At 41.7% G+C, this 25,689-nt stretch overlaps 1 protein-coding gene across 1 annotated transcript in view; it reads left to right on the plus strand.

Annotated features, from left to right (window-relative positions):
• Positions 1–25,689, plus strand: part of LOC126298817 (uncharacterized) — a 96,446-nt gene that overhangs the window by 60,317 nt on the left and 10,440 nt on the right. The window contains exon 3 of the mRNA XM_049990284.1: positions 19,970–22,492. Within this exon, the coding sequence (XP_049846241.1) occupies positions 19,970–22,492 (2,523 nt within the window). The remainder of the gene's footprint in view (positions 1–19,969; positions 22,493–25,689) is intronic.

The raw sequence follows: 25,689 nt of genomic DNA on the forward strand, positions 1-25,689 counted from the left end.
AATACATTTGTGTAGAGTGCCCTCACATGCGGATGTAAAACCAAGACGTTAGCAGAGCAGGAGAAAACTCGCCAAGAAATGGCAAAAATTTGGTTCTGAAAGAGAATTACAAGAACTAGATGCACTGACATAGAAACGAAGGAGATGGTTCTACAGAACATAAGAGAGAAGAGAGAACAATTGAAATTTGCCAACGCAAAGCAAAACTCATTGGACACTTAATTAGTCATTTTCGAAGGCAAGATCGTAGGTGAGGAAACGAGGGAACGACAGGGAACATCCTGTTTAAGAAATATGTTCAGTGAGATGGTTTGTTCTTCACACAAGGATATGAAGAGGACTGGTGAAGAGAGGAAGCTATGGCTACAGACACAAGGCTTAACCTTTTGGAAGAGGACGAATCCTGTGCATTAGATATAGAAAAGTTTCTTCCACTCCCTACGCCCAGAGCTGCCTCACACTATCACAAAAGAGAAAAAGAAGGTATGTTAGGATTTAACGTCCTGCCGACGAAGAGGAGACTTAGAATACACTGACACGAAAAAAAATCGCAACACCAAAAAGTAATTAATGTTGAGTAATGAAATTTCGGAAATACATTTCTCTAAGGAACATATGTAAGTGATTAACATTTCAAGATCACAGGCGCGAAATAAACTATTGAAAATGTGAAATGCTCCTGCATTAATAACCGGTGTAACCGCCAGAATGCTGATGCAAGAATGCTTTATGTTGTACAGGTGCCGGATGTCAGTTTGTAGGATGGAGTTCGTTTCCTGTTGCACTTCGTCAATAAAGGGACGATTAATGCTGGTTGTGGATGATGCTGCAGTTGCCCCATATCGGCTCGATTGGAGACAGATTATGGTGACTGAGCAGGTCAAGGCAACATGCCGACACTGTGGTGCATGCTTGGCTACAACAGCGGTATGTGGACGAGCGTTATTCTGTTGGAAAACACGGACTGGAATGCTGTTCATGAATGGCAACACAACTAGTCACATCACCAGATGGGCGTAAAAATTTGCTGTCAGGGTGCGTAAGATAACCACAAGAGTGTCCTTGGTGTCATACGAAATACAGGTCCAATATGTCTAGCCTGCAGAGAAATGGGTTCCAGGCCCTCATCTGGCCTTCTTCTGACCGACACACGTCCATCACTGGTATATTTCATCAGAAAACTCAACAGACATCCACACTGCGCTCCGATGAGCTCTCGCATGACGCCACTGAAGTCGAAAACGGCGGTGGTTTGGGGTCCGTGGAATGCACACTGGTTTGGAGCTGTCGTTGAAGTAACCGATTTTTAACAGTTCGTTCTATGGTGCCAACGGTTGTTCAGTCTGCTGCTGCAGATGCAGGATGATGCGCCAGAGCCACACGCCGAACACTACGCTCCTCCCTCTCGATAGTGGTACTTGGCCGTCCGGAGCCCTGTCTTCTTAAACCGTACTTTTTCGTGACTACCGCTGCCAGCAGTGGCTACATTCTTGCCAAGTCTTTCTGCAGTATCGCAGAAGGAACATCCAGCTTCTCTTAACCCTATTACATGGCCTCGTTCAAACTCAGTGAGGTGTTGATAATGGCGTCTTTGTCGCCTTAAAGGCATTCTCAGCTGACATCAACACACCATTTCCTATCTCGAAGGTAACTAACGCTCACGACTGTTACAGCGTGTATTTGAAGCAAACCTGACTCACATTCTCGTAGTGGCGCTACTAGCGCCACTCTCATCCGACTGGGGCGAAATTTGAATAGACGCCATCTTTTACATATAGAGACTCGCCTGCCAACTTTCGTTTACGTCGCATAACTCCTTCTTGCTGACGCCATTTTTCGGTTAGTATATAATAATACTATTTTGATAGATGCACTTGAGTACCTTCCGTAAGGGAGCCAAGACCAGTAGCTTTGCAGCGTATATACAGGGTGTACATAAAGTCCGGGAACACCTTCAGTTATTTATTGCACAAGAACCAAACATTGTACAGATACCATACATATTTCATTTTGAAGAGAAACCCTGAAACATGTTTTTTTTTTTTTTCATGTGTACTGCCACAGCGTAGTTTGGCAATCTGCCGCTAGTCAGTGCTAGTCGCAAACATGGAGAGTGTAGGAGCCGTGCTAAAGAAGGGGATAGCTGTTTCATAGCTCCCAGATCATCAGATCTCACTCCGTGTGACTTTTTGCTTTGGGGACACATTAAGGATCTGGTGTATGTGCTGCCTCTACAACGCGATGTATCAGAGCTCCGGAAGAGAATACGGGAAGCGACTGCCATAGTCGATGATGCCATGCTGGGACGGTTATGGCAGGAATTCGATTACCGTATTGACGTCTGCCGGGTCACTCATGGTTGGCATATCGAATGTTTGTATTAAAAAAAAATCTTTCAGAGTTTCTCTTCAAAATGGTATAGGTATGACATCTGCACAACGTTCAACGTTTAGTTCTTGTGCAATAAATAATTGAAAGTGTTCCCGGACTTTATGTACACCCTTTATCTGAGTTGCTACCGAAAGCCACATGGCCTTCTAGTAGTCAGAAAGTGCATTATTGTCCTGGTTAAATCACAGACTTCTCTGACATATTCGAGATGGCGGTACTTGTGTTTCCCGTAACTTTTATCCTCTCATCTCATTTTGATACCATTATCACACAAAACAGTAGCCTGTTGATGGTAAATGAGGTTACTTCTAATTTTATGAAAAAGTACCGCCTTTCTGAAGATTTTTTACCGTTGTCCCTTATCCAAGTAGAGAAGTGTACGTTCAGTATTTAGCCCATACGTCTACTGGTTGATCAGGAATGTTTAAATTAGAAGAAATAATGCTAGTTTACTAATTTAAAGCGACAAAAGAGGAACATTTAGTGTAATAATATCCGAGCTAATCACAATTACGCATATAAAATTTTAAACACATCAAAAAGAGTGAGAAAGATGCAATAAGAACACAATCATTGTGTGAAGCACTACAGAGAACTACGGTGCCAGCAGATACAATAGGAAGACCTATGCGTAGAAGAGACCCTGATCTTAATGAAGCTCACCACATAACAACAGAAAAAGTCAAAAGACCTTGACTGAAGTGAAAGAGGAAAATAAAATTCAAATGGTTCAAATGGCTCTGAGCACTATGGGACTTAACATCTAAGGTCAGCAGTGCCCTAGAACTTAGAACTACTTAAACCTAAGTAACCTAAGGACACCACACACATCCATGCCCGAGGCAGGATTCGAACCTGCGACCGTAGCAGTCGCACTGTTCTGGACTGAAGCGCCCAGAACCGCTCGGCCACAAAGGCCGGAAACAGGAAAATAAAGGCAGAATTGGTAAAACATGAATGCAGAACACTACAGAGGAGATCGTTACACTTTATCAATCTCTGTTGGTGTGCAGGTATACCAACCAAAACATCGAAAACAGCATACTCAATATATTTAATTAAGAAAGATGGTAAGAATTGCACCGTCGTATCTTATCAAATCATTATATAAGTTACATGCAAGAATAAGAAGCAACAGGTTTTAAATAACGTCTAAAATTCTCGTTTATGAAGAATATAATGCATTTAGAAAGGATAAATCGACTGTAATCAATTAATGTATACCACATTAAGAAAGAGAGAAAAGGTGAAAATACAACTTGCAATATACAAATAGCTTGTATAGTCTTTCCAAAAGCATTTGTTAATATAAACAGAAACTATTTTCGGAAGTAACATAAACAATGCCTTTCTTAGGAAGTTAATAAAAGCCATGATATGTCTACAATAGCCATCGAAGAATGTAATAATAGTATCTAAATCAAAGATTGATGTTTATTTAATAAATAAAGGCGTATGATCGGAGTAATTATTATCATTTATTTTAATAGCTATATAAATAATATATAGAATTAAAAGCAATATACGCAAGAGTATCAAAACGTCAAACTAAATTATTTGAAATTGTGTATTACTGTAGGCAGGAGATGTTTTAATACAGCAAAAAAAGTTGACTTACAACATGAATTTCACCATTTGAGTTGTTTATGTACACAAAACCAGGCTGAGATCTCTAAATCTAAGGCCACAATGACGGCTTTCTGTTGTAAAGCTCCAACCCGAAGCAAAATCGTGGTGGAAAATATAATCTTGGAAGAAGTATGTATTCGGGCTATCATACTGGCCAAAGAGTAATAAATATAGGTGTAAAACTGTTTATTTTTGGAAGTATGTGGGACGACATCCATAAGACAATAAAACTTCTTCTTCCAGTACTTCGTTATAGCAGCGATGCTACGTGCTAAGAAGGTACGACTGAATGAGAGACGAACAAGTGAAAAAAGAGCGATAAGTAGAACAAGCTATATGAAAAATAAATAAATGGCACAATTCCTGAAGCTAATACATGACTTCAGTAGTTAACATTAGTTTATGATCTGCAGATGGAGCAGATCTAGGAAGATAAGCAGAAAACAAAACAGGCTTAACGCTTAATCAGTGGAGAAGAAAGAGAGGATAAAAAAGAAGATCAGTATATGAATGTGAATATTGAGGAAAACCACATGCCCATTGTTTTATAAAATTGAGTTATCTATGATTTTGTGCTTTAAACATATAAGTCCATCATGATATAGAGAAACTCCATATGTTCTGGCATTTTCTATGTTATTTTGCAGCCATTGTGTCAGCTAAATCGAAGAGGAACACCCACATGTACGAAAGATACGGACTTCCTCAAAATTTTATGTTGTCAGCACTGTTTTAAACAGAGAGAATTATAGATATGTGCCTATATAGGACAAGAAAATGCGTGACCTAAGGCGAATTCTACCATTTCTACCAAAAGAAGAAATCACCCAGAAATTGTATGCTGACATATTCAATCGGCCAACATGTGTCAAAGAACCATGTGTGGACTATAATTCCCAAGACAATGGAAAATAGGCATAATTTGGTTGATTTTTGTCCATATTAGCAATAAAGTACGAGTTGAGTAATGATTTATGCTTATTTACTGCAAAATATTATCGACTGAAAAAATTTTATTCAACCTCGAGAAAACGTATCACAATTGTCTACAGTACATTGGCATTCTTTTCTCTACATTCGTTTAACGAAAAATAAGAATAAGATAATTTTAAGAAATTCAGTGATTTTTATACGTCCTGAAAAGTTTAGTTTTTGAACATGTGGGGTTTCTCGTATTCCAGTTCATATGAAGAAGAAGACGAAGAGAAGGAAGAGTGAGATATAGTAACCTCGCAAGGCTGTCCTGCCGTGATTCTAAGCAATGCCCCCCGGAACATTCAGTCGACAGACTCAGTCGATATGTAGCACTGTTACGGCTACCTTGGACTTGCCATTTTATGTCAATATTTCATTGATTTGTTGTGTATCAAATTGATCAAGGAAAGAAGATTAACACCATTCATTTCTTTTAATTTTCGTATAAGATATAAAACCCTCCTCTGAGTGAACGTGAGTGCGCCCTCTTTAAAAAATTATAGTGTATATTATGTAAATAAGACGTACAGCGCTTGTATGCAATAAACTGCTTTTTATGTTAGCATCTCAATTAAGAGATTTTATTGGATTGTTAATGGATTTCGTAGCTGATTACGGGAAGAATAAATTTAAAAAGAGATGGATATGTAACACGTTACAGTATTACAGAATGGCATATAGTACAGACGGTCAAATTATTCGTGTGACCTTGATAAAGAGGGAAGCCAGGTAAAACAGCAGTTTGCAGCCTTTTGCACAGTGATTAAGGTACTGGACTCGCATTCTCAATCGTGGGATCCAAACTGCCGGTAGAACATCCACATTTTAACTTCGATAGTTTCCTTAATCACTGTAAGTGTATGCCGAATGGTTGCTTTGGAAAAGCCCCGGCTTATGTTCTTCCCCGTATTTGTCCAGTATTGGGCTGTTTCTCTTCTCTAATAACTCAACGTTGACAAGACGTGAACCTCTCTTCCAGTTGTAGGTTTCTGCTATGAGCTGCTATCTTCGTCCGTTATGTCAAACGCACTATCTAATAGAGATGAGCTCGCCTTCTACTTACACTAAGTGAGGAAAACACAGTGTTCTCCCTTTATTGTCAAACTTTTTACCAGCGTTTCATCGTCCTACACCTTAAACAAAGTACGTCGAAGACCGAAAATGGAATCGGTGGCGCAATCAGTTAGCTGCCCAGATCAGGCGACATAAATCAGTCCCGCACCGACATCGACGAACAGACGCTTTCAGAACGGACAGCATAACCTCACAACTCATAAAAAAGTGACGGCCAGCAACTTCTTCAGTCTCGGCGGCAGCACGTTCTCGACAAGCGCAACGTCCAGCTTCGAAAGCGTTTGGGGACGCACGAAAACAAGTTAGGTGGCTTCGAGAGATCAATCTGTGGCGTGTTGCAACGGCAAGTCCACTCACCTGGTGCAACTCTGGTGTCGCAATGCTGTTCTACTTCCCCGGCACGCAGTCGTTTGCTGGCGTGGTCACAGTCCCCGCGACTGTAGATTGCTATCTCAGAAGCGTTACGATCGTATTGTTCTCCTTCTGTAAGTTCAAACTGCAAACTGTGATTAACTTCTCTAAAACATTTGTAAAATGCTTTAATGATATGTGTTTAAGTTCAGTGTAGAGATGTACGAAGGAACAGAAAGAATTAACACAGAGATAATAAATCAATTCAGTAACAAGACATAGATGAACCTAACTGATTTTCCTGGTAAGGTCGATTTCATTGAGGTTGCCTGAAGGTTTCCTGAATCACATGTACGCATGAAACCTCACTGTATACTTTACAAGCCATTGATATCTTTTTTGTGAAATGAATAAATAACTTGTCACTGCAGTCGGGATTTCTCATACCTCCAGTCGACACTTGGCCTTGGATTTTGGTCTAAATATATCAACCAAACACCGCCTTTAGAGGACGAAATGCTGCCGGAACTTTCGAAATTGACTACACATTCGCTATTGTAGCAGAAAACAACCCATTGCAGTCGTAAACAGGGAGATTATCTATAAGTTATATTTAATGTTAGATGGTGAATTCGAAAGTTCAGGTATCTAAAAATCCTTCGATAAAAAGGAGATATAAAAGAACAGATCATGAAACGGGTGATGCTAACGACAGGTCATGATTGCTAATGATAAAAAAATGAAAAGCAAATGAAAAGCTTGTAGAAGTTGTGAAGAGATAAGTCCTAAGAAAAATGGAATGAAAACTGAAATCTATTATAAGATTACACCCACGAATAAATTTCATAAATTGGTCCATTTGATTTAGTATCTAAAAAACAACTCTAATTTGTTAGTTAGTATAGGGCAGATGGACGTTAATAGTTCTCGCGGCATCGAACAAAAACGATTTTAGCATCATATTAACGCATAAAACGTGGAGAGAATTATTGCTGGTACTCCTCGATACACTGTGCAATGAATATAATTCGTTGCTTTTCAGAGTCCTTATTATGGTCATATGGCAGCAACTGCAGAATATTTCATGATTATTCAGTGAAAATCTGTTTCATAAGTTTTATAAGTAATTTTTCGTGATGGAATGGCTACACTTATTCAGTGATTCTCTAGTTCAGATTGTGTATACCCCACGTACAAAGAAATACAAGCTGTAGCAACTAACAGAACAGTATATCCCAGACAGGAACAAGGAATTTTCCAGAATTGGTCATATAAGCCTTTCCCAGAATAAATTTATTTCTATAACACAAAATGAAAATTTCGTTATGGTTCCGTTTCATATAATTCATTGTTATTCCCTTGTTACCTGGCAGGTTATTACGGTTCGCAATACGCGCTGCCGTGCCCACGTTTATAGTTGATTTGCAGCGTAGCGCATGTTTATCATAATAGAGTAGGTACTGTTAATATCTTGTCGCGTTAATCCTCGATAATAAGCACGGAACTACATTGTTTGTAAGGAATTTGGTTATTTGTCCCTGCAATGTTTTGGTCTGTTAATGCGTAGAGGGTAACCTAATGACTTGGCAGTTAGGCCTATATTTGTTTTTTGTTTGTTTATTTATTTTGCACATCATTAGAACCTCTTATCGTTCAATGTTAGTCCACTGAGTAGTTTATATCCTTCAAAACTATAAATTGCATTTTGTGGGTAATAAAAATTAGTTGATCGCATAACATCTGCGTTTTTATGTAACGAAAGCAACTACTTTTGCTGAAAGCACATTTAAATGCACAAACATAAAAGAATCTATATAATTATTGCTGTTTTTGTTCTACTTAGAACATGCTTTCTCATGACCAAAGGCAAGAGTTTCCTGTTATTATTGATTAATGCGAGACCAGTTTGTGAATAAGAGAAACATATTTTGTATAATCTCGAAGAAGTTGTGAAGCGATGATTGATAGGTTTTTGTTTTGCTGTTTTTTGTGTCTGACGTTCTTTTTTGAGGTAATTGCGGTTTCTAGCGCTATATGATAATTCTGTTGTTTTTTTTTCACGTTTACTACAACACCCCTCTGTTCCACGTTAAAAATCAACAGTCTTCGAATAAAACCAGAATTAAAAACTGGTAATTTAAATTTTGGTATAAATACTGTTTATTTTTACGGAACAAACAGAAGAATGACTGCGTAGAACAAAAATGTTCCGTAAATTACGCCACCCTTTATATATCCTCAGTCAGTCTGTAAATGGTTCGTCGCTATCGACATCAAGGGAACATGGTAAGACACTGATCGCTTACGCAAACAAGTCAATCGAAATCTGGTGTGCAACAAACCTCTCACAGGTCATGCGGTTGCGATTTTAACTAACCAAAACTACTATAAAAACCACTGTAGTGCTACGCTGACTTACTATGGTCTACAGCAGCCTACGGTAATTTCACAACTGTACTGATGAGCCAGAGCATTATGGCCACTACCCATAGCGAGATATAATGCCGCCTGGTGGCTTTACGTGTGAGTGATGCGGTAAGGAAAGTACATAAGGGGAGCCGAGACGAATGGGAAATCATTCAAGCAAAGAATTCCACAGAAGATACATTGCTACGCCCCGACTCCTCAGAAGGAGTACCTTAGAAACGGCTAAGATTACCAGCTGCAAGGTTTCACGAGTCTATATGTGACCTGTGGTACTACACTACTGGCCATTAAAATTGCTACACCACGAAGATGACGTGCTACAGACGCGAATTTTAACCGAAAGGAAGAAGATGCTGTGATATGCAAATGATTACCTTTTCAGAGCATTCACACAAGGCTGACAGGAGGAAAGTTTCTAACCGATTTCTCATACACAAACAGCACTTGACCGGCGTTGCCTGGTGAAACGTTGTTGTGATGCCTCGTGTAAGGAAGAGAAATGCGTACCATCACGTTTCCGACTTTGATGAAGATCGGATTGTAGCCTATCGCGATTGCGGTTTATCGTATCGCGACATTCCTGCTAGCGTTGGTCGAGATCCAATGGCTGTTAGCAGAATATGGAATCGGTGGGTTCAGGAGGGTAATACGGAACGCCGCGCTGGATCCCGACGGCCTCGTAACACTAGCAGTCGAGATGACAAGCATCTTATCCGCATGGCTGTAACGGATCGTGGAGCCACGTCTCGATCCCTGAGTCAACAGATGGGGACGTTTGCAAGACAACAACCATCTGCACGAACAGTTCGACGACGTTTACAGCAGCATGGACTATCAGCTCGGAGAACATGGCTGCGGTTACCATTGACGCTGCATCGCAGACAGGAGCGCCTGCGATGGTGTACTCAACGCTGAATCTGGGTGCACGAATGGCAAAACGTAATTTTTTCGTATGAATCCAGGTTCTGTTTACAGCATCATGATGGTCGCATCCGTGTTTCGCGACATCGCGGTGAACGCACATTGGAAGTGTGTATTCGTCATCGCCATACTGGCGTATCACTCGGTGTGATGGTATTGGGCGCCATTGGTTACACGTTTCGGTCACCTCTTGTTCGTATTGACCTCACTTTGAACAGTGGACGTTACATTTCAGGAGTGTTAGAACCCGTGGCTCTACCATCCCTGCGAAACACTACATTTCAGCAGGGTAATGCACGACCGCATGTTGCAGGTCCTGTACGGGTCTTTCAGGATACAGAAAATGTTCGACTGCTGGCCTGGCCAGCACATTCTCCAGATCTCTCATCAATTGAGAACGTCTGGTCAATGGTGGGCGAGCAACTGTCTCGTTATAATACGCCAGTCACTACTCATGATGAACTGTGGTATCGTGTTTAAGCTGCATAGGCAGATATACCTGTACATGCCATCCAAGCTGTTTGACTCAATACCCAGGCGTATCAAGGCCGTTATTACGGCCAGAGGTGGTTGTTATGGGTACTGATTTCTCAGGATCTATGCACCAAAATTGAGTCAAAATGGAATCACATGTCAGTTCCAGTAAATATATTTGTCCAATGAATATCCGTTTATCATCTACATTCCTTCTTGGTGTAGCTATTTTAATGGCCAGTAGTGTAGTTGAAGGCACCATGGCAGCTATGGAGTGCGTGAATGTTATTCCGAATCACCTGCATCCCTTTATTTTTGATGTCTTCCTCGACGGCGAGACATCTTTCAGTAGGATAACTGTTCCTTGCCACAAGGCCAGAATCGTGCTGAAGTGACTTAATGAGCATGACAGTGGATTCATTTTGATGCCTTGGTCTCCAAATTCGCCTGATCCGAACCCAATGGAACACCTCTCGGTCGCTAACGGGTGCCAGCTCAGCGCCCTAACCCACCGGCCCTTAATTAACGGGAATTGCGTGACCTGTGCTTAGATACCTCTTAGCACATAGTCCGGAAACCTTCCAGTGACTTGTCTAATCCGTGCCAGGGTTTCCGTTCCAAAGAGTGGAACAAAACGCTATTAAACAGGTGGTCATAATGATTTGAATCATCACTGTATGTTCCATTTGGAAATAGTTGTAAGCAGACTAACGTGTTACTGTGTTGCGCCATGCTATCTACAGTCATATGGGTTGATAATAGAACTGGATATACCTCGAAATTTTCTTGTTTTATTCATGGCTCTATGCAATCTCTACTATTAGCAAATGTACCATCACATGTACGAAGAGTGAACAAAAATATGTATACAACGAACACACAACACATTATCGTGCCTAATACGGTGTAGGGAAACCGCTGAAATACAAAACAGCTTCCAGTCGTCTCGGAATGGATGAATACAAGTCCTGTATGGTTTTCAAGGAAATCTTACACCAATCTTCGTAAAATAGTAGCACGTTCACTTAAAGTTAATGGAGGTGGATAGTGATCACGGACCCTTCTCTCCAAAGTAGACGGCAAAGGCTCAATAATGTTGAGTTCTGATGACTGTGATGGGCAGGGCATGTGACAATTCATCCTCGCTCTCACACGGACCCCGTCGTGTTGGAACACGGCATCACGATTTGGGGACAAGCGTTGTACCATGGGAATGACCTGATCACCTAAAATTGTCACATAATACTAACGCGAATTCCTTACAGACGAATGGAGAAACTGGTAGAAGCCGACCTCGGGGAAGATCAGTTTGGATTCCGTAGAAATATTGGAACACGTGAGGCAATACTGACCCTACGACTTACCTTAGAAGCTAGATTAAGAAAAGGCAAACTTACGTTTCTAGCATTTGTAGACTTAGAGAAAGCTTTGTACAATGTTGACTGGAATACTCTCTTTCAAATTCTGAAGGTGGCAGGAGTAAAATACAGGGAGCGAAAGGCTATTTACAATTACAAACAGCTTCAGAAACCAGATGGCAGTTACAAGAGTCGAGGGACATGAAAGGGAAGCAGTGATTGGGAAGGGAGTGAGACAGTGTTGTAGCGTCTCCCCAATGTTATTCAATCTGTATATTGAGCAAGCAATAAAGGAAACAAAAGAAAAATTGGGAGTAGGTATTAAAATGCATGGAGAAGAAATAAAAACTTTGAGGTTCGCCGACGACATTGTAATTCTGTCAGAGACAGCAAATGACTCGAAAGAGCAGTTGAATGAAATGGACAGTGTCTTGAAAGGAGGATATAAGATGAATATCAACAAAAGCAAAACGGAGATAGTGGAATGTAGTCGAGTTAACTCGGGTGATGCCGAGGGAATTAGATTAGGGAATGAGACACTTAAAGTAGTAAAGGAGTTTTGATATTTGGGGAGCAAAATAACTGACGATGGTCGAAGTAGAGCGTTTCTGAAGCGGAGAAATTTGTTAACATCGAGTATATATTTAAGTGTCAGGAAGTCGTTTCTGAAAGTATTTGTATGGAGTGTAGCCATGTATGGAAGTGAAACATGGACGATAAATAGTTCAGACAAGAAGAGAATAGAAGCTTTTGAAATGTGCTGCTACAGAAGAATGCTGAAGATTAGATGGGTAGATCACATAACTAATGAGGAGGTATTGAATAGAATTGGGGAGAAGAGGAGTTTGTGGCACAACTGGACTAGAATAAGGGATCGATTGGTACGACATGTTCTGAGGCAATAAGGGATCACCAATTTAGTATTGGAGGGTAGCGTGGAGGGTAAAAATCATAGAGGGAGGCCAAGAGATGAATACACTAAGCAGATTCAGATGGATGTAGGCTGCAGTAGGTACTGGGAGATGAAGAAACTTGCACAGGATAGAGTAGGATGGAGAGCTGCATGAAACCAGTCTCAGGACTGAAGACCACAACAACAACAACACAATACTTCGCAATATTGTGACGATGCAGACTTCCCATGGGGCCCATGCCCAGACCATCACCGAGACGTATACTTGTCCTGAAGTTGGAAACAATGTGAAAGAAGACTCATCCGACCAAATGATTTTCTTCCATTGCTCCATTGGCCAGGTTTTATGGCTCTGGCACTACGTTTACCAGTTACGAGCGTTTGCATCACTGATTATCAGTTCTGAAATGTCAGCGTCAGTCCTCCGTTTCTGGAGCTCCCTTCACGCTGTTGCGGATCTGAGTGGCTTCGTGAGTGTAGCATTCAGTTCTACAGTGACGTTTGCAGAATCATCCTCTTAATTTTTGTCCAGTCCCACTGAATGACCGTCTGTCACAGACACTCAACATACGCTTTCGTCTGATTTTTGGCTTAGCGAATGATGTTTTCCCGCTTTCTCTGTGTGGGGTATAAAGCTTCGATACGGTGCCTCTTGAAAGTTGGAATACTTCGACTACCTTGGTTGAGGAAGCAGTCACCATACAAGCACCGACAAGTCGTCCATGTTCTAGTTCACTTAGGTCCGACAAAATGCACTCACGGCTACATAGAACTCAGTTCTAACCACAACTGAAACTTGCAACTTAATGGCAACACTGCACAGGTGGCTTTCGTTGTCAAATGTCAAGTTCAACTTGCAGGCTTGGCTAGCATCATCACCTATGTTCAAGCACGCATCTCTCGAGGTATTTCTATATTTTCTTTCAACTCCTGTACGTGATAGTTGAAAATTACCATATAGTAGAAACTGGCCTACAGTAACGAACAAAACATTTAATTCAAATAAATTCAGGTAACAGACAACCACAGCGGAAACTTCATTGAACTTAATGTAGAGACTTTATGATTGTTCTGTAAATAACCATTTCTGACGCCCATCTTAAGTCGCGACTGCACCTCTTGATAAATTTACGTTAAGAGCGTAAATTTGCATTTTGCCTCTGAATCAGTACTCAGTTCAGTCCCAGCTTCTGACAGATATCGTACAGAAACTTGTTTTCTTTCGAAGCTCACTGTGTGGTGCTGAATCAAGTGCTGTAATATATGGCAACTGGTAATGAAATTATATGATGTTCGGTGTTTGTGGGGACCTCTGGGAGATTCCATTGTGACTAGTGTTTCATTTTAAAATCAGTGTTTTGTTGTGTTGACTTTTGGCAATCTATAAACCATTATTTTCTTTTGTAAATCATCATTATATATTATGGTATTCGGAGATCTGGAATTAATATTTAAGCACTTAAGACCATTAAAATTAAAGGACAAGAATGTAATTTATATTGTGATTCATGTTACAAATTTGGGGCGTGCTATTGCTAATGTCCAGTTTAGGTCAAAAGTTTCCTCAAACTATGAGGAGTGTGGATCTGGTTTTTATCACAGAATATCTATATCACGTTAGCATTCAAATAACACAGTTACCGTTTTCTAAAAATATTTATACCATGTAAAATATTGTAATGTATTGAAAACATCACGTGACTGAATGTTACATGCCTCATGTTACTTACTATTTATTGTGGGAAAAACTTTTGCCTGCAAGCAGAGAACTGAAAATATGACTTATTTACCAATAAGATAAACTTAACATTAACATTTCCGTTTTTAAACACTAAAAAATTATAAGAGCATGACTTCTGGGAAAGTAAACTGTAAGCTCAGAGAGAAGTTACAGAACTGAAAATATCGCCATGCATGACGTCAGGTGGATTAATTTTCTTTATAATTTTGCCAAGTGTGAATAGAATTTCATCACCATTTGCACGCCATTTCCAATACTGACCAGCATTCTCCATTGCACTGATTAGGCAAGAATTTCCAAAAATTGCGTGTACTTCTCTGCATAGAATTTACCATCATATTCTACTTTGTATCAGTCTCCAATTTTCACCATTTCTATAGTTCCTTCAGTATGATTATCTGGAGCAGGGAAATTGTTTGAGACAACAGATATGCTTGTAGTACTCCATTCTTGTAGTGAAACCAATGAATGATTTTTATGTTTGGTACTGGTGATGCTGAAGGAAATATTTGAGACACATTAAGTTTCGCATTTATTCCTTGAATTTCACCAGCGGTCATATGAAAAAACTGCATAGTTGTTGCACTTGCAGCTGCCTGAGCAAACGTTAATGTATCACCTATTACGAATTTTCACTTTTTTACTGCATTCCACACTTGCCTTTTCACAAGTGCACCAATTACATCCATGGCTCCTTTACTGTGGGATGCAGAAAAAAAGTTCCATTAGATTTCCACATTGATGAACGATTGAAGTTGAGGTACAGGTGCAGTAATATATTTGTTTTTAAATTTTGAGGCAGGTCCATCTGACCAGATTGAAACTACTTCCAAATTTTCAGGTATGGTTGACAGTACCCTGCTAATGTATGCAATCACAGTATCTTTGCAAAGGGTTAAGCTGTCTGAAACAACAATTGTGTGATGTCAACCTGAATGCCACAGTGACACAGTGAAAATACTAACTTGTGCTTGTGCTTAATTTGCACTTTGAACCTCATCTTAGGCGCTTCAGTTCGGAACCGCGCTGCTGCTACGGTCGCAGATTCGAATCCTGCCTCGGGCATTGATGTGTGTGATGTCCTTAGGTTAGTTAGGTTTAAGTAGTTCTAGGGGACTGATTACCTCAGATGTTAAGTCCCATAGTGCTCAGAGCCATTTTGAACCTCATCTTCATAAACAGCGATGTAATTTTCAGCAAAATTAATATGCAGCAGTTCAAACTCCTTAGAATCGTGGCTCAGAACCATTTCCTTTTACTGATAATAAGATGCAAACTGAGCTCTCTATGTATAGCAATGAGCAAGAAACTGAGGAATTATGGAAATTTTGTATTTCACTATATCAGCCGTAGAGCCTTCTTCTTTGACTTTAATAATTATAGAATTGTTTTCTTCCATGTTCCAAATATTCTATGATAAATTCACAATTTCCAGATCGTCAATTTTGTAGGCCTCTGTGACACCTGTACCATTCTGACAATTTCATTCATTCTGCCAACTAAGCTCACTTGGTGGCTGGCATATAATGGTTGATACAAAGCTGGGATATTATGTTTCCTATGAAGGCTGCTGATAGCATTTATGAAATGTTTGTGATATTGAATCAAAGATGCGTTATGAGGTACTTTGCTGCTTAAGTGATCATGTGGTGGCCGTACTTCTGCAAACTTAGATTTCCCAATTTGAACTTCAGAGTGTTCCTCTTTGAATACCTCATATGTTTCCATGATGGACATGAGTAAGTGACGAATGTTAACTTTTTCTTTCTCATTCTTTTCTCTAATCACTTTCGTATCCTCCCTGTTGGGTTTCTGGCAACTGACATCACTACAGTAGAAACCAGTAACCAAGTCTTTAGTTTCAGAACTAAGGGCTCTATTTTGTGGACTACTGCCATGACTGGGTCTTTCAGACTTTCCATCTGAAGAATTTCCGCACAAGTCACTGAACAGCTCAGGACCAACTATGACTTTACGTTGTGGTGAAGATAGCAAGAAACGATCAGTTCGTGCCGTGGCATCACCTAAAGCACTATGTGACTTATATGGTGACAAACCAGCCTTACTAGGTTTCTGATTTTTTATCTTATGTTACGGTATGTTTTCTAACTCTCTCCCTAGTTTTAGCTCTTTCTTCACATAAGTCACTCTCAAATGCAGAAACTTTTGTTTATGCTTCTGTTGACATTTTCTAGCTCCTACCAGATGCTGCTTCTTAAATTCTTCATAATTTTCTTCACACTTTAACTTTCTCTGCCTCTTTTGCTGCCTTTCTTCTGCTGTTAAGGGCATCCTGTTCTTTTACTCTTAAAAAAAAAGCTGACTCAGATTACGTGACTGGTTGAAATAGGGAAATTTTTAATAGTGATATTAGTCTCACATTCACACAACGATATAAATTACTGTACAAGATGAAGTTCGCTCTAACATTCCTCTTAATATAAAAACTTAATTGTGAAGGTGGCCTGTGTTACATGAAAGTTCATGCTGTTGTATTATGTTATTTATCCTAACCTGTAATTTACCTACCTCAAGTTTATACTGTTTATGCAATACATTAGGGTATGTAACAGTAATTAGATATGATATACTAATTCTTACCTGCCAATTAGTTGAAATCAAGATCCAAAATGTCCAATAATTCAGACTGAAATCACATGGAAAACACATGGCCTTATAAAAATGGCTAGAAATTATGGAGGGAAAGTAATAATGGGCAATAAACATTGTCGACATCCAGCTTTTTCAAACAATATATAATAAGTACCAAATTCTAACTTTTAAAAATCATAAGTGTATCCTGCTTTACATGGAATGTCCCTTCCAATGACGATTTTGACGGTTGATAGCGGTTATAATAGAGATGAATAATAGTATGTACTGTCAAGGAGCATGAATACTGGAACAGAGGTCGGATGATTTGAACTGAATTCGCTGAAATGGAACGAAAAATCAGTCAGACGTACTGGTATGTTACGACGTTAGTGATATCCGTTTAGAAATGTTGAACTGGGAGTGTGATGAACAAGTTATCACAAATGAATATACACTGCGTAACATAATTAAAAGGCCACTTTTCCAAAACAACGTAACTGTACGTCACTGCAATGGAAAAGTTTGAAATTTGGCTCAATGGTGCTTACAACCTTCCTCCATAATGGTGCAAAAGCATGTCGCCCTGAAATGTCACACTGGGGCTTGGCGAAAAAATGGGCCAGAGCTCAGAAGTTTATGTGAGGTGAAAGTGGTTTAAAGATGTTACCTCGGCAGCAAGTTTCACTAAAATTCTGCCCAACACCGACATGGAAATGTCACGCGATGGGAAGGACGTCATACGCTCCGTTACCCACATCTCACCCCTCTGCGTTGGGAGTCAAAACCATGACGCCCAGCGTTGAAATTACCCAGTTTCCTTATGAGTGACTGTGGAAAAGATTTCAGACACACCGCCGCTCAGAATCGGCTCGAAAAGGCCCCTGGAGAAGGTATAAAGGGCATCAATGAAACCACTTCTTCCCTTGGGGCATCCATTTACACAAATTTCGCGATCTGAAACGAGAGTTTGCCGTGTCGTGTGCAATAGAATGACGTTCTTGACAACCTTTGCCACTGCTGAGGCAGCTCGTGGTCGTGCGGTAGCGTTCTCGCTTCCCACGCCCGGGTCCCCGGGTTCGATTGCCGGCGGGTCAGGGATTTTCTCTGCCTCGTGATGGCTGGGTGTTGTGTGTTGTCCTTAGGTTAGTTAGGTTTAAGTAGTTCTAAGTTCTGGGGGACTGATGACCATAGATGTTAAGTCCCATAGTGCTCAGAGCCATTTGAACCATTTGAACCACTGCTGAGTTACTGAGGTTTTCACTCCAAAAAACATTTATAAAACTGCTTGCAGTTCACCTTCAACAATACAGTACACCGAATAGTTTCAATCATGTATAACCAGCTGAAGAATGCCTCAGTTATACAAAAGTAGTATAATAAATTATTTTGGTAATGTTAGTAAGAATGTGTGTGTTATCCAGACAAATACGCTAAGACAAAAAATTAATTAAACTCAATGTCATATTTTCAGTTTAAGATAATGCTGAATCCGGTATCTCATGTAAGCACTCCAGACCAGTTTAAAATTAAAGTTATTGAAGTGAATGTTACCGTGCAAGTTTGACTTCAGCTACGGCCAAGGTCTTAATATTTCCGAACTCCCTTTCGAAAAGCCAATGTTGTCATTTTACTTTACCGAAGGCCATGGTTCATTGAGAGCTTGTCTGCCTTGTGCAGTTTTGTTAGCAAACTTGCAGTGGAACTCTAATGGAAAAAGACTGGGATGAGTATAGATCAGAGAAAGAAGTATTATCCAAATATTACTAGAGTCACACATTTGACATGCTGCTACCAGCGTAGTTATTCGAGCAAGGCCAATGTTGTGTACAGTATGAGTTTTTCCAATTTGAGCTGGGGCTCTTACTCTGATAACATCGCTATCCTGAGTTTCCTTAGAATGGTTCTTCTTGGCCCCATTGAGAGCTCAAGTATCAGTTGTATGTCACTGGCCCACGTTGATGGAAATGATAGTGAAATTCCTCCCCAAAGTATTTTGCATTGTCTGTTGTCGTGAATAATATCTGGATGTTTATCTTAATGTATAAATTAGGATACACAATGATATTAAAAAGAAATAATGGGTAAATATTTTATGAACCAACGCTCCAATTTGTTTGTGCCGTTTCAGAAGTGCTAACTTGAAAATAAAATGTAGTTTGATGTTAATGGGTTCTCCAGTGGGCATCATGGAGAAAATAGTTTGGCCGTGTTAGTAATCGTATGTTTATGAATTAAATTACAGTTCCATGTTTCTAAATAAGTGATCTACTTCAAAATACTATCTCGTTAGAGTAGTGTGAGTTTTTGCGTCTAAACAATATGGGAGCGATCACAATATGGTGTCTTCCATTGTTTACTTACAGCAACCACTTCAAGTGCGTGTGTGGTTTGAAAACATGAGGCTGCATCCAAGATTTAGGTTTTTATATGACCATTTCCAGTTACATATTGGGGAAAATTTGTGAATGGACTTGAAATTTATCTATAATATTTGACCTCATCACTTTTATAACGTTGCCTAATGTTCCAGTTTGTTTTGTATTTCTTGTTATTTTTTCACGGTGCTGATTTCATGGCAAATGTTTTCGTATTTACACTGTCAAAATGTTAAAAATGGCCATGAAATACGGTGTAGAACGCACATATTCATTGTCAACGCTATTTTATCCTCAGTCTCTACAGTTAATTTTCGAGAGCATACTTTCATTGACGTTATGAAAGCCGTTGTCTCTGTCAGAAACATATTGCTTTTGTGTTTACCCAGTGCTGTAGAACTGTTTATTTTGTACCTAATTTTCTATTTCCACAATCTTCAAACACTGGGTAGTAAAGAAGAAGTTCCAAATATTCTTGAAATAAAAATATCTAATGTGCAGAACCAGCAAAACTGCAGCAGACTTTAACAGATATTTGGTTTAGTCTCTAATCGAAAACCAGTATTTAATTGGAACTATTAAATGTTGACAAATTTTACAATCTCTAATTATCAGCCTAAATTCGCAGCCAATTAGTAGTTTACTTTATGTTTACACTAAGGTGTTTGTTAATATTTATTTTATGTCGTGACCTGGTGTGATAATAAGCGTTTTTAATGTGTGATTTCTTTTGTTTTGTGCACAGAACTCCTGAAGCAAATGCTGTGCAGTATACAGCTGCACAAGCACACCAAGCTCAGCAGCAGGCACAGGTGCAACCACAGCCTCAGGCTCAACCGAGCCCACAAGCCAGGCTACAGCTGGTGGCGGCAGAGCCTACGATCGCTGCCCAATATTACTCTGCACAAACTCAAGCCCAAGCACAGGCGCAAGCACAAGCACAGGCACAAGCTCAAGCTCAAGCTCAAGCCCAAGCTCAAGCTCAAGCTCAAGCTCAAGCCCAGGCTCAAGCTCAAGCACAAGCACAGCTGCAACCACAACCTCAGCCACAGCAGCAACTGTTGACTCAGCAACAACTGCAGCAACACGTTCTGACCCAGGCCCAAGCTCTGCCACAGCAGCAACTGGTGGTAGCAACATCACCACGCCCAGTTGCTCTCATTCCTCAGCAGCTGACACCCTCCAGAGCCCACAGCGTGCACGAAGCACGGCTGAGGGCCTCGTTGGCAGGTGAGGACCCGAACGCAGCCGTTCAGCAGCTGATAGTGGCAACTCCGACGCCTACACAGACACAGTATGAAGGTGCACAGGTGGCACAATTCCTGGCTCTGTCCCAGCGACAACAGGCTCAGGAGCAACAGCAGCAGCAGCTGCTACAGCAGCAGCAGCAGCAACAACAACAACAGCTGCAGCAGCAGCAGCTTCAACAACTGGCTCCCCAGCAGGCTGTCCAACAAGTGGCTATACAACAGTCTCACGCTGCCCTTGCTGAACAGCGCCAGCAGGCCGCTCTGAGGCAAGCTCAGCAGCCACAGATAGTCTACCAGAGTGTCGAAGACCAACAGGCCGTCCTCCAAGCCGCCCGACAGCAGTCGGCCCAGCAGCACGCCGCCGTACAGCAAGCCGACCGACAACAGGCGGCACTCCGAGAGGCACAGCAACAAGCTGCGCTGAGAGAGGCACAGCAACAAGCTGCGCTGAGAGAGGCGCAGCAACAAGCTGCTCTCAGAGAGGCGCAACAGCAAGCTGCCCTGAGAGAGGCACAGCAGCAAGCTGCTCTGCGAGAGGCTCAGCAACAGGCCGCACTACGAGAGGCTCAGCAACAGGCTGCACAGCAGGAGGCACAGCAGCAGGCCGCGCTGCGAGAGGCTCAGCAGCAAGCTGCGCTGCGAGAGGCACAGCAGCAGGCGGCTCTCAGGGAATCCCAGAGGTACAGACCCATACAGCAGGTGGAACAACAGGCCGTGGTCAGGGAGCCACAGTCCTATCAGGAGTACGAGCAGCAGCAAGACTCCCAGACCCAGGTACCCGTGTTGCAGCAAACACGCAGACCGGCACCAGAGCAGTATTTGCGTGAAACGACGCGCCCTCACCAGGCGAGGCGGCCGCAGGCTTTCTCGCGCACTCGTCAGCGCATTACGACTCCCCCTCCGATCCACGATGAGGAAGTGATCAACTCTCTTCTCGGCCAAGCGCCAGAAACTAGGACCATCTATCAGTCCACCGCACGTCCTTCGTACTTCGAACAGACTACACAACCCTCTCAATCGTCTGTCTTCGAATCGACAGCCTCGGGAAGACAAAGATCTCAACGACCGACGCTCGACAACGGACAACCTGCTGAGCCCGAAGGAGGGAACTCTCTACCTGTCGTGCGTCTGCCCACACCTGACGGGCAGCGTCCTCTCACCCAATCCGAGCTCCAGGCTCTTGTCGACGCCGGTTTCAAAGTAGCTCCAGTGGCAGAGAGTGACACTCCTGCTCCCAACCCCGTGTACTATCAGCCACAGCAGCAGTTAACCTCGACTAAGAGACAAAGGTCGTACGCAACGCCGACACCTCCCGCTCAGTCAGTGGGTCAGGAAAGAAGCAAGTCACGCAGGATACAACGGCCACAAAGGCCGCAGAGGCCCCACAGCGCTCCTCCGACTACGAGGCTGCAAGACGAGTATCTGAGTTCCTTCCCTAGCCCGTCCCCTACAGCTGGTAGGCCAGTGTACGAAGACTCGACAACACAGCGTCCCGTCTACCAAGAAATTGTAACTCAGGCTCCAGTTTACCAGGAAAGTCCGACAGCACAGCCCGCGTACCAAGAGCTTACTACTGTCCGTCCTGTCTACCAAGAACCGACGACAGCGAGTTCTGCCTATCAGGAGATAGAAACACCTCAGATTATTTTTCAGGAAGATCTGAAAGGACGGCAGATATACCACGACGCTCAGACTCTGCAGCAACAGCGGCCTACCTACAACCCACAGCCGGTAGTGCCGGAAGCTGCCCCAGCGCCTGTGCAGTACGTGGCGGCGACGACGGCAGCACCAGCCACAGCGGCGGCTCTGAAAGACCCTTACCAAGCGGTGCAGGAACATCTTCGCGCCCAGCAGCGCACGCAGGCCAGCGCGCCCCGGCGCTTCCAGCAGCAACAGCAACTGGTGCAGCAGCAGGAGCAGCAGCAACACCAGCAGCAACAACAGCAGAACCGCTATGACCAGCAGCAGTTCTTAGAACAGGACCAAGAACAGCAGCAGAGGCCGGAACTGGACTACAGGTAACATGTCATTCCAATCGTTGTAAAAGCCTTCTATCTACAGTTTGTCAAATAACTTTAGATTCAAAAATAAAAAACACATTAAACTGTCTACTTACTTTGCTATTTAACATTCAGTTCGTAGTAGATTACTATAGTTCAATTCATTTATCTTGGCGGTTCTCGCATGCCCGCCCAGACGAGGGTCATTGCTGCGTTGCCAGTTGCACACGCCAAGAGAAGCAGCGCCATATCATAGTTCGCAAACTAACGTTTAGGGGGGAGCGCGCAGTTCATGAAGTAAAGCCACCACGGCCACATTAACCCTTTCGCTGCTACAGAGACGTGCTCCCCACATTCCGCAATGTGCGCGATTTTGTCATCATTGCACTGCTCGCCTGTGCAGACACATGGTGTTTCGACTGCTTTGCCACACTTTATCATTCGATTTCACAAAAACTATTTTGCCCAAAAATTTGATTTTTACACATCTTCTTGACCGATACCTTCCCCCCATAAACGACATAATTTTGTTTCGAAGTTCAACGCAGTTATTTCGCAGCATTAGATGTAGTAAACCATTGCACGAAATTTTGAAGAGTTTGCAGAGGTAAAAGTCCCTAGCGTATACTTTCCGTATAGTCGATTTTAGTTGTCACTAGAAATTTCACAAAATTAGATTCAAACGAATAAAATTCACGAAGTAAGACACTTCGATATTGTTTTTAAATAAGCACCGAACAAGGCTTGAACTCAGAACGTTTCGCTCAGCAGCCATGTACTTTAACCATTACGCTAACGAAGCTCGTTACTCAGTGCATCTCCCGGAGGACTTTAAAATATCACGCAAAATACCGACAAACACTGGTGGTATGACAATGAATTATTCACTTTTCGTCGAAGTACAATAGGAAATAAATAATTACCGCTGTTCTTTATTGCGAAAAAGCGGTTTGTGAGAATGATACAAACACTTTCCTTGCTATCGCCTGAATTAGAAGGCTTATTGCTTGTTTCGTTTAATTCATTAATAGAATATGAAGCAGCTGGTATAAAGAATGTTTTTCCAAACTTACATAAAAAAAGTCTGCTATCAAGACACTGCTTTTGTTCAATTACTTTAATTATGACTGAAGGTTTCTAAAACTGAAGGCACTCGTCCATGCTCTGTACTGCAATCGAGCTCTGGCAACATCGTTCTCTGTTCATTGGCTGACTGTATTTTGTGACGTCAGATGCGCAGAACGAACCTAAACTCGGCCGCTATCATAAATGACGCGCACTTTAGGTGACAATAAACTATGAAAAAATGTTTTCATATCACAAATGACTGCCACTGGGGGTGGGGGCTCTAAGCACTATGGGACTTGTGGTCATCAGTCCCCTAGAACTTAGAACTACTTAAACCTAACTAACCTAAGGATATCACACACATTCGTGCCCGAGGCAAGATTCGAACCTGCGACCGTACCAGTCGCGCGGTTCCAGACTGAAGCGCCTAGAACCGCTCGGCCACCACGGCCGGCGGGCTTCCATGACAAGTATCTTTAAGACCTAGTTAAAACTTTCAGAAATTCTCTGTCAACTGATTTAAATCTTTTCGTTACATTCCTTTTTGTTGCCAAGCATTGATATTTTGAACGCATTTAATTATTTTTTAGTAGCAATGAACTGCTTGGTTTTGTTTCATTTTGTTAGCTGCGAGTTCCATACTTCAGTCAGACATGAAGCGTACAATTCTCGATTGAAAAAAATTGTAAACATTCCATTAAAAAAAATCAATACGTTTAAAGTATCAGACCCGGACGGGGAGTACTGCAACTGTGGTTAAACAGCTTTGTAATGTTCATAAAACGTTTTGTTGTCCTGTAACCTACTGTCAGGGCTGGCCCGGGTGGCCGAGCGGTTCTAGACGCTACAGTCTGTAACCGAGAGACTGCTACGGTCGCAGGTTCGAATCCTACCTCTGGCATGGATGTGTGTGATGTCCTTAAATTAGTTAGGTTTACGTAGTTCTAAGTTCTAGGGTACTGATGACCTCAGAGTTAAGTATCTTAGTGCTCAGAGCCATTTGAACCATTGTCAGACGTTCTATCTCCACTTGTAAGTTTTAAAAGAGCTTTACAGCTCTAGGTCTAACTGCGACAGGTTCGCCATGAGTAGTGCAGATGATTTTTCTTTCCGTGTCTTGAAATAGGATATAAGATGAACATCAACAAAATCAAAACAAGGATAATGGAATGTAGTCGAATTAAATCGGGTGATGCTGCGGGAATTAGATTAGGAAATGAGACGCTTAAAATAGTAAAGGAGTTTTGCCGTTTGGGTAGCAAAATAACTGATGATGGTCGAAGTATGTAGGATATAAAATGTAGACTGGCAATGGCAAGGAAAGCGTTTCTGAAGAAGAGAAATTTGTTAACATCGAGTATAGATTTAAGTGTCAGGAAGTCGTTTCTGAAAGTATTTGTATGGAGTGTAGCCATGCATGGAAGTGAAACGTGGACGATAAATAGTTTAGACAAGAAGAGAATAGAAGCTTTCGAAATGTGGTGCTACAGAAGAATGCTGTAGATTAGATGGGTAGATCACATAACTAATGAGGAGGTATTGAACAGAATTGACGAAAAGAGAAATTTGTGCCACAACGTGACTAGAAGAAGGGATCGGTTAGTAGGGCATATTCTGAGGCATCTTTGGATCACCAATTTAGTATTGGAGGGCAGCGTGGAGGGTAAAAATCGTAGAGGGAGACCAAGAGATGAATGCACTAAGCAGATTCAGAAGGATGTAGGTAGCAATAGGTACTAGGAGATGATGAAGCTTACACAGGATATAGCAGCATGGAGAGTTGCATCAACCCAGTCTCTGGACTAAAGTCCGAAATGCTTAAATTGATGTCTACTATAGCCTACGTTGACAAAAGTCGCGGGATATCTCCTTTTGCTCGGGATAGTACAGCAACGCGACGTAGCATAGTCTCAAATCCTTCGAAGTCCCCTGCAGAAATACTGAGCCATGCTGCTTCTATAGCCATCCGTAATTCCGAAAGTGTTGCCAGTGCACGATGTTGTGCACAAAATGACCTCTCGATGATGTCCCGTAAATATTCATGTCGGTCGATCTGGGTGGCCAAATAATTCTCTCGAATTATCCAGACTGATCTTCAAACCAATGGGAAACAGCTGTGGCCCGATGATATTACATGTTTATTTGGG

The sequence above is a fragment of the Schistocerca gregaria genome, chromosome X (assembly GCF_023897955.1).
Source record: "Schistocerca gregaria isolate iqSchGreg1 chromosome X, iqSchGreg1.2, whole genome shotgun sequence".
In the NCBI taxonomy this organism is placed as follows: Eukaryota; Metazoa; Arthropoda; class Insecta; order Orthoptera; family Acrididae; genus Schistocerca; species Schistocerca gregaria.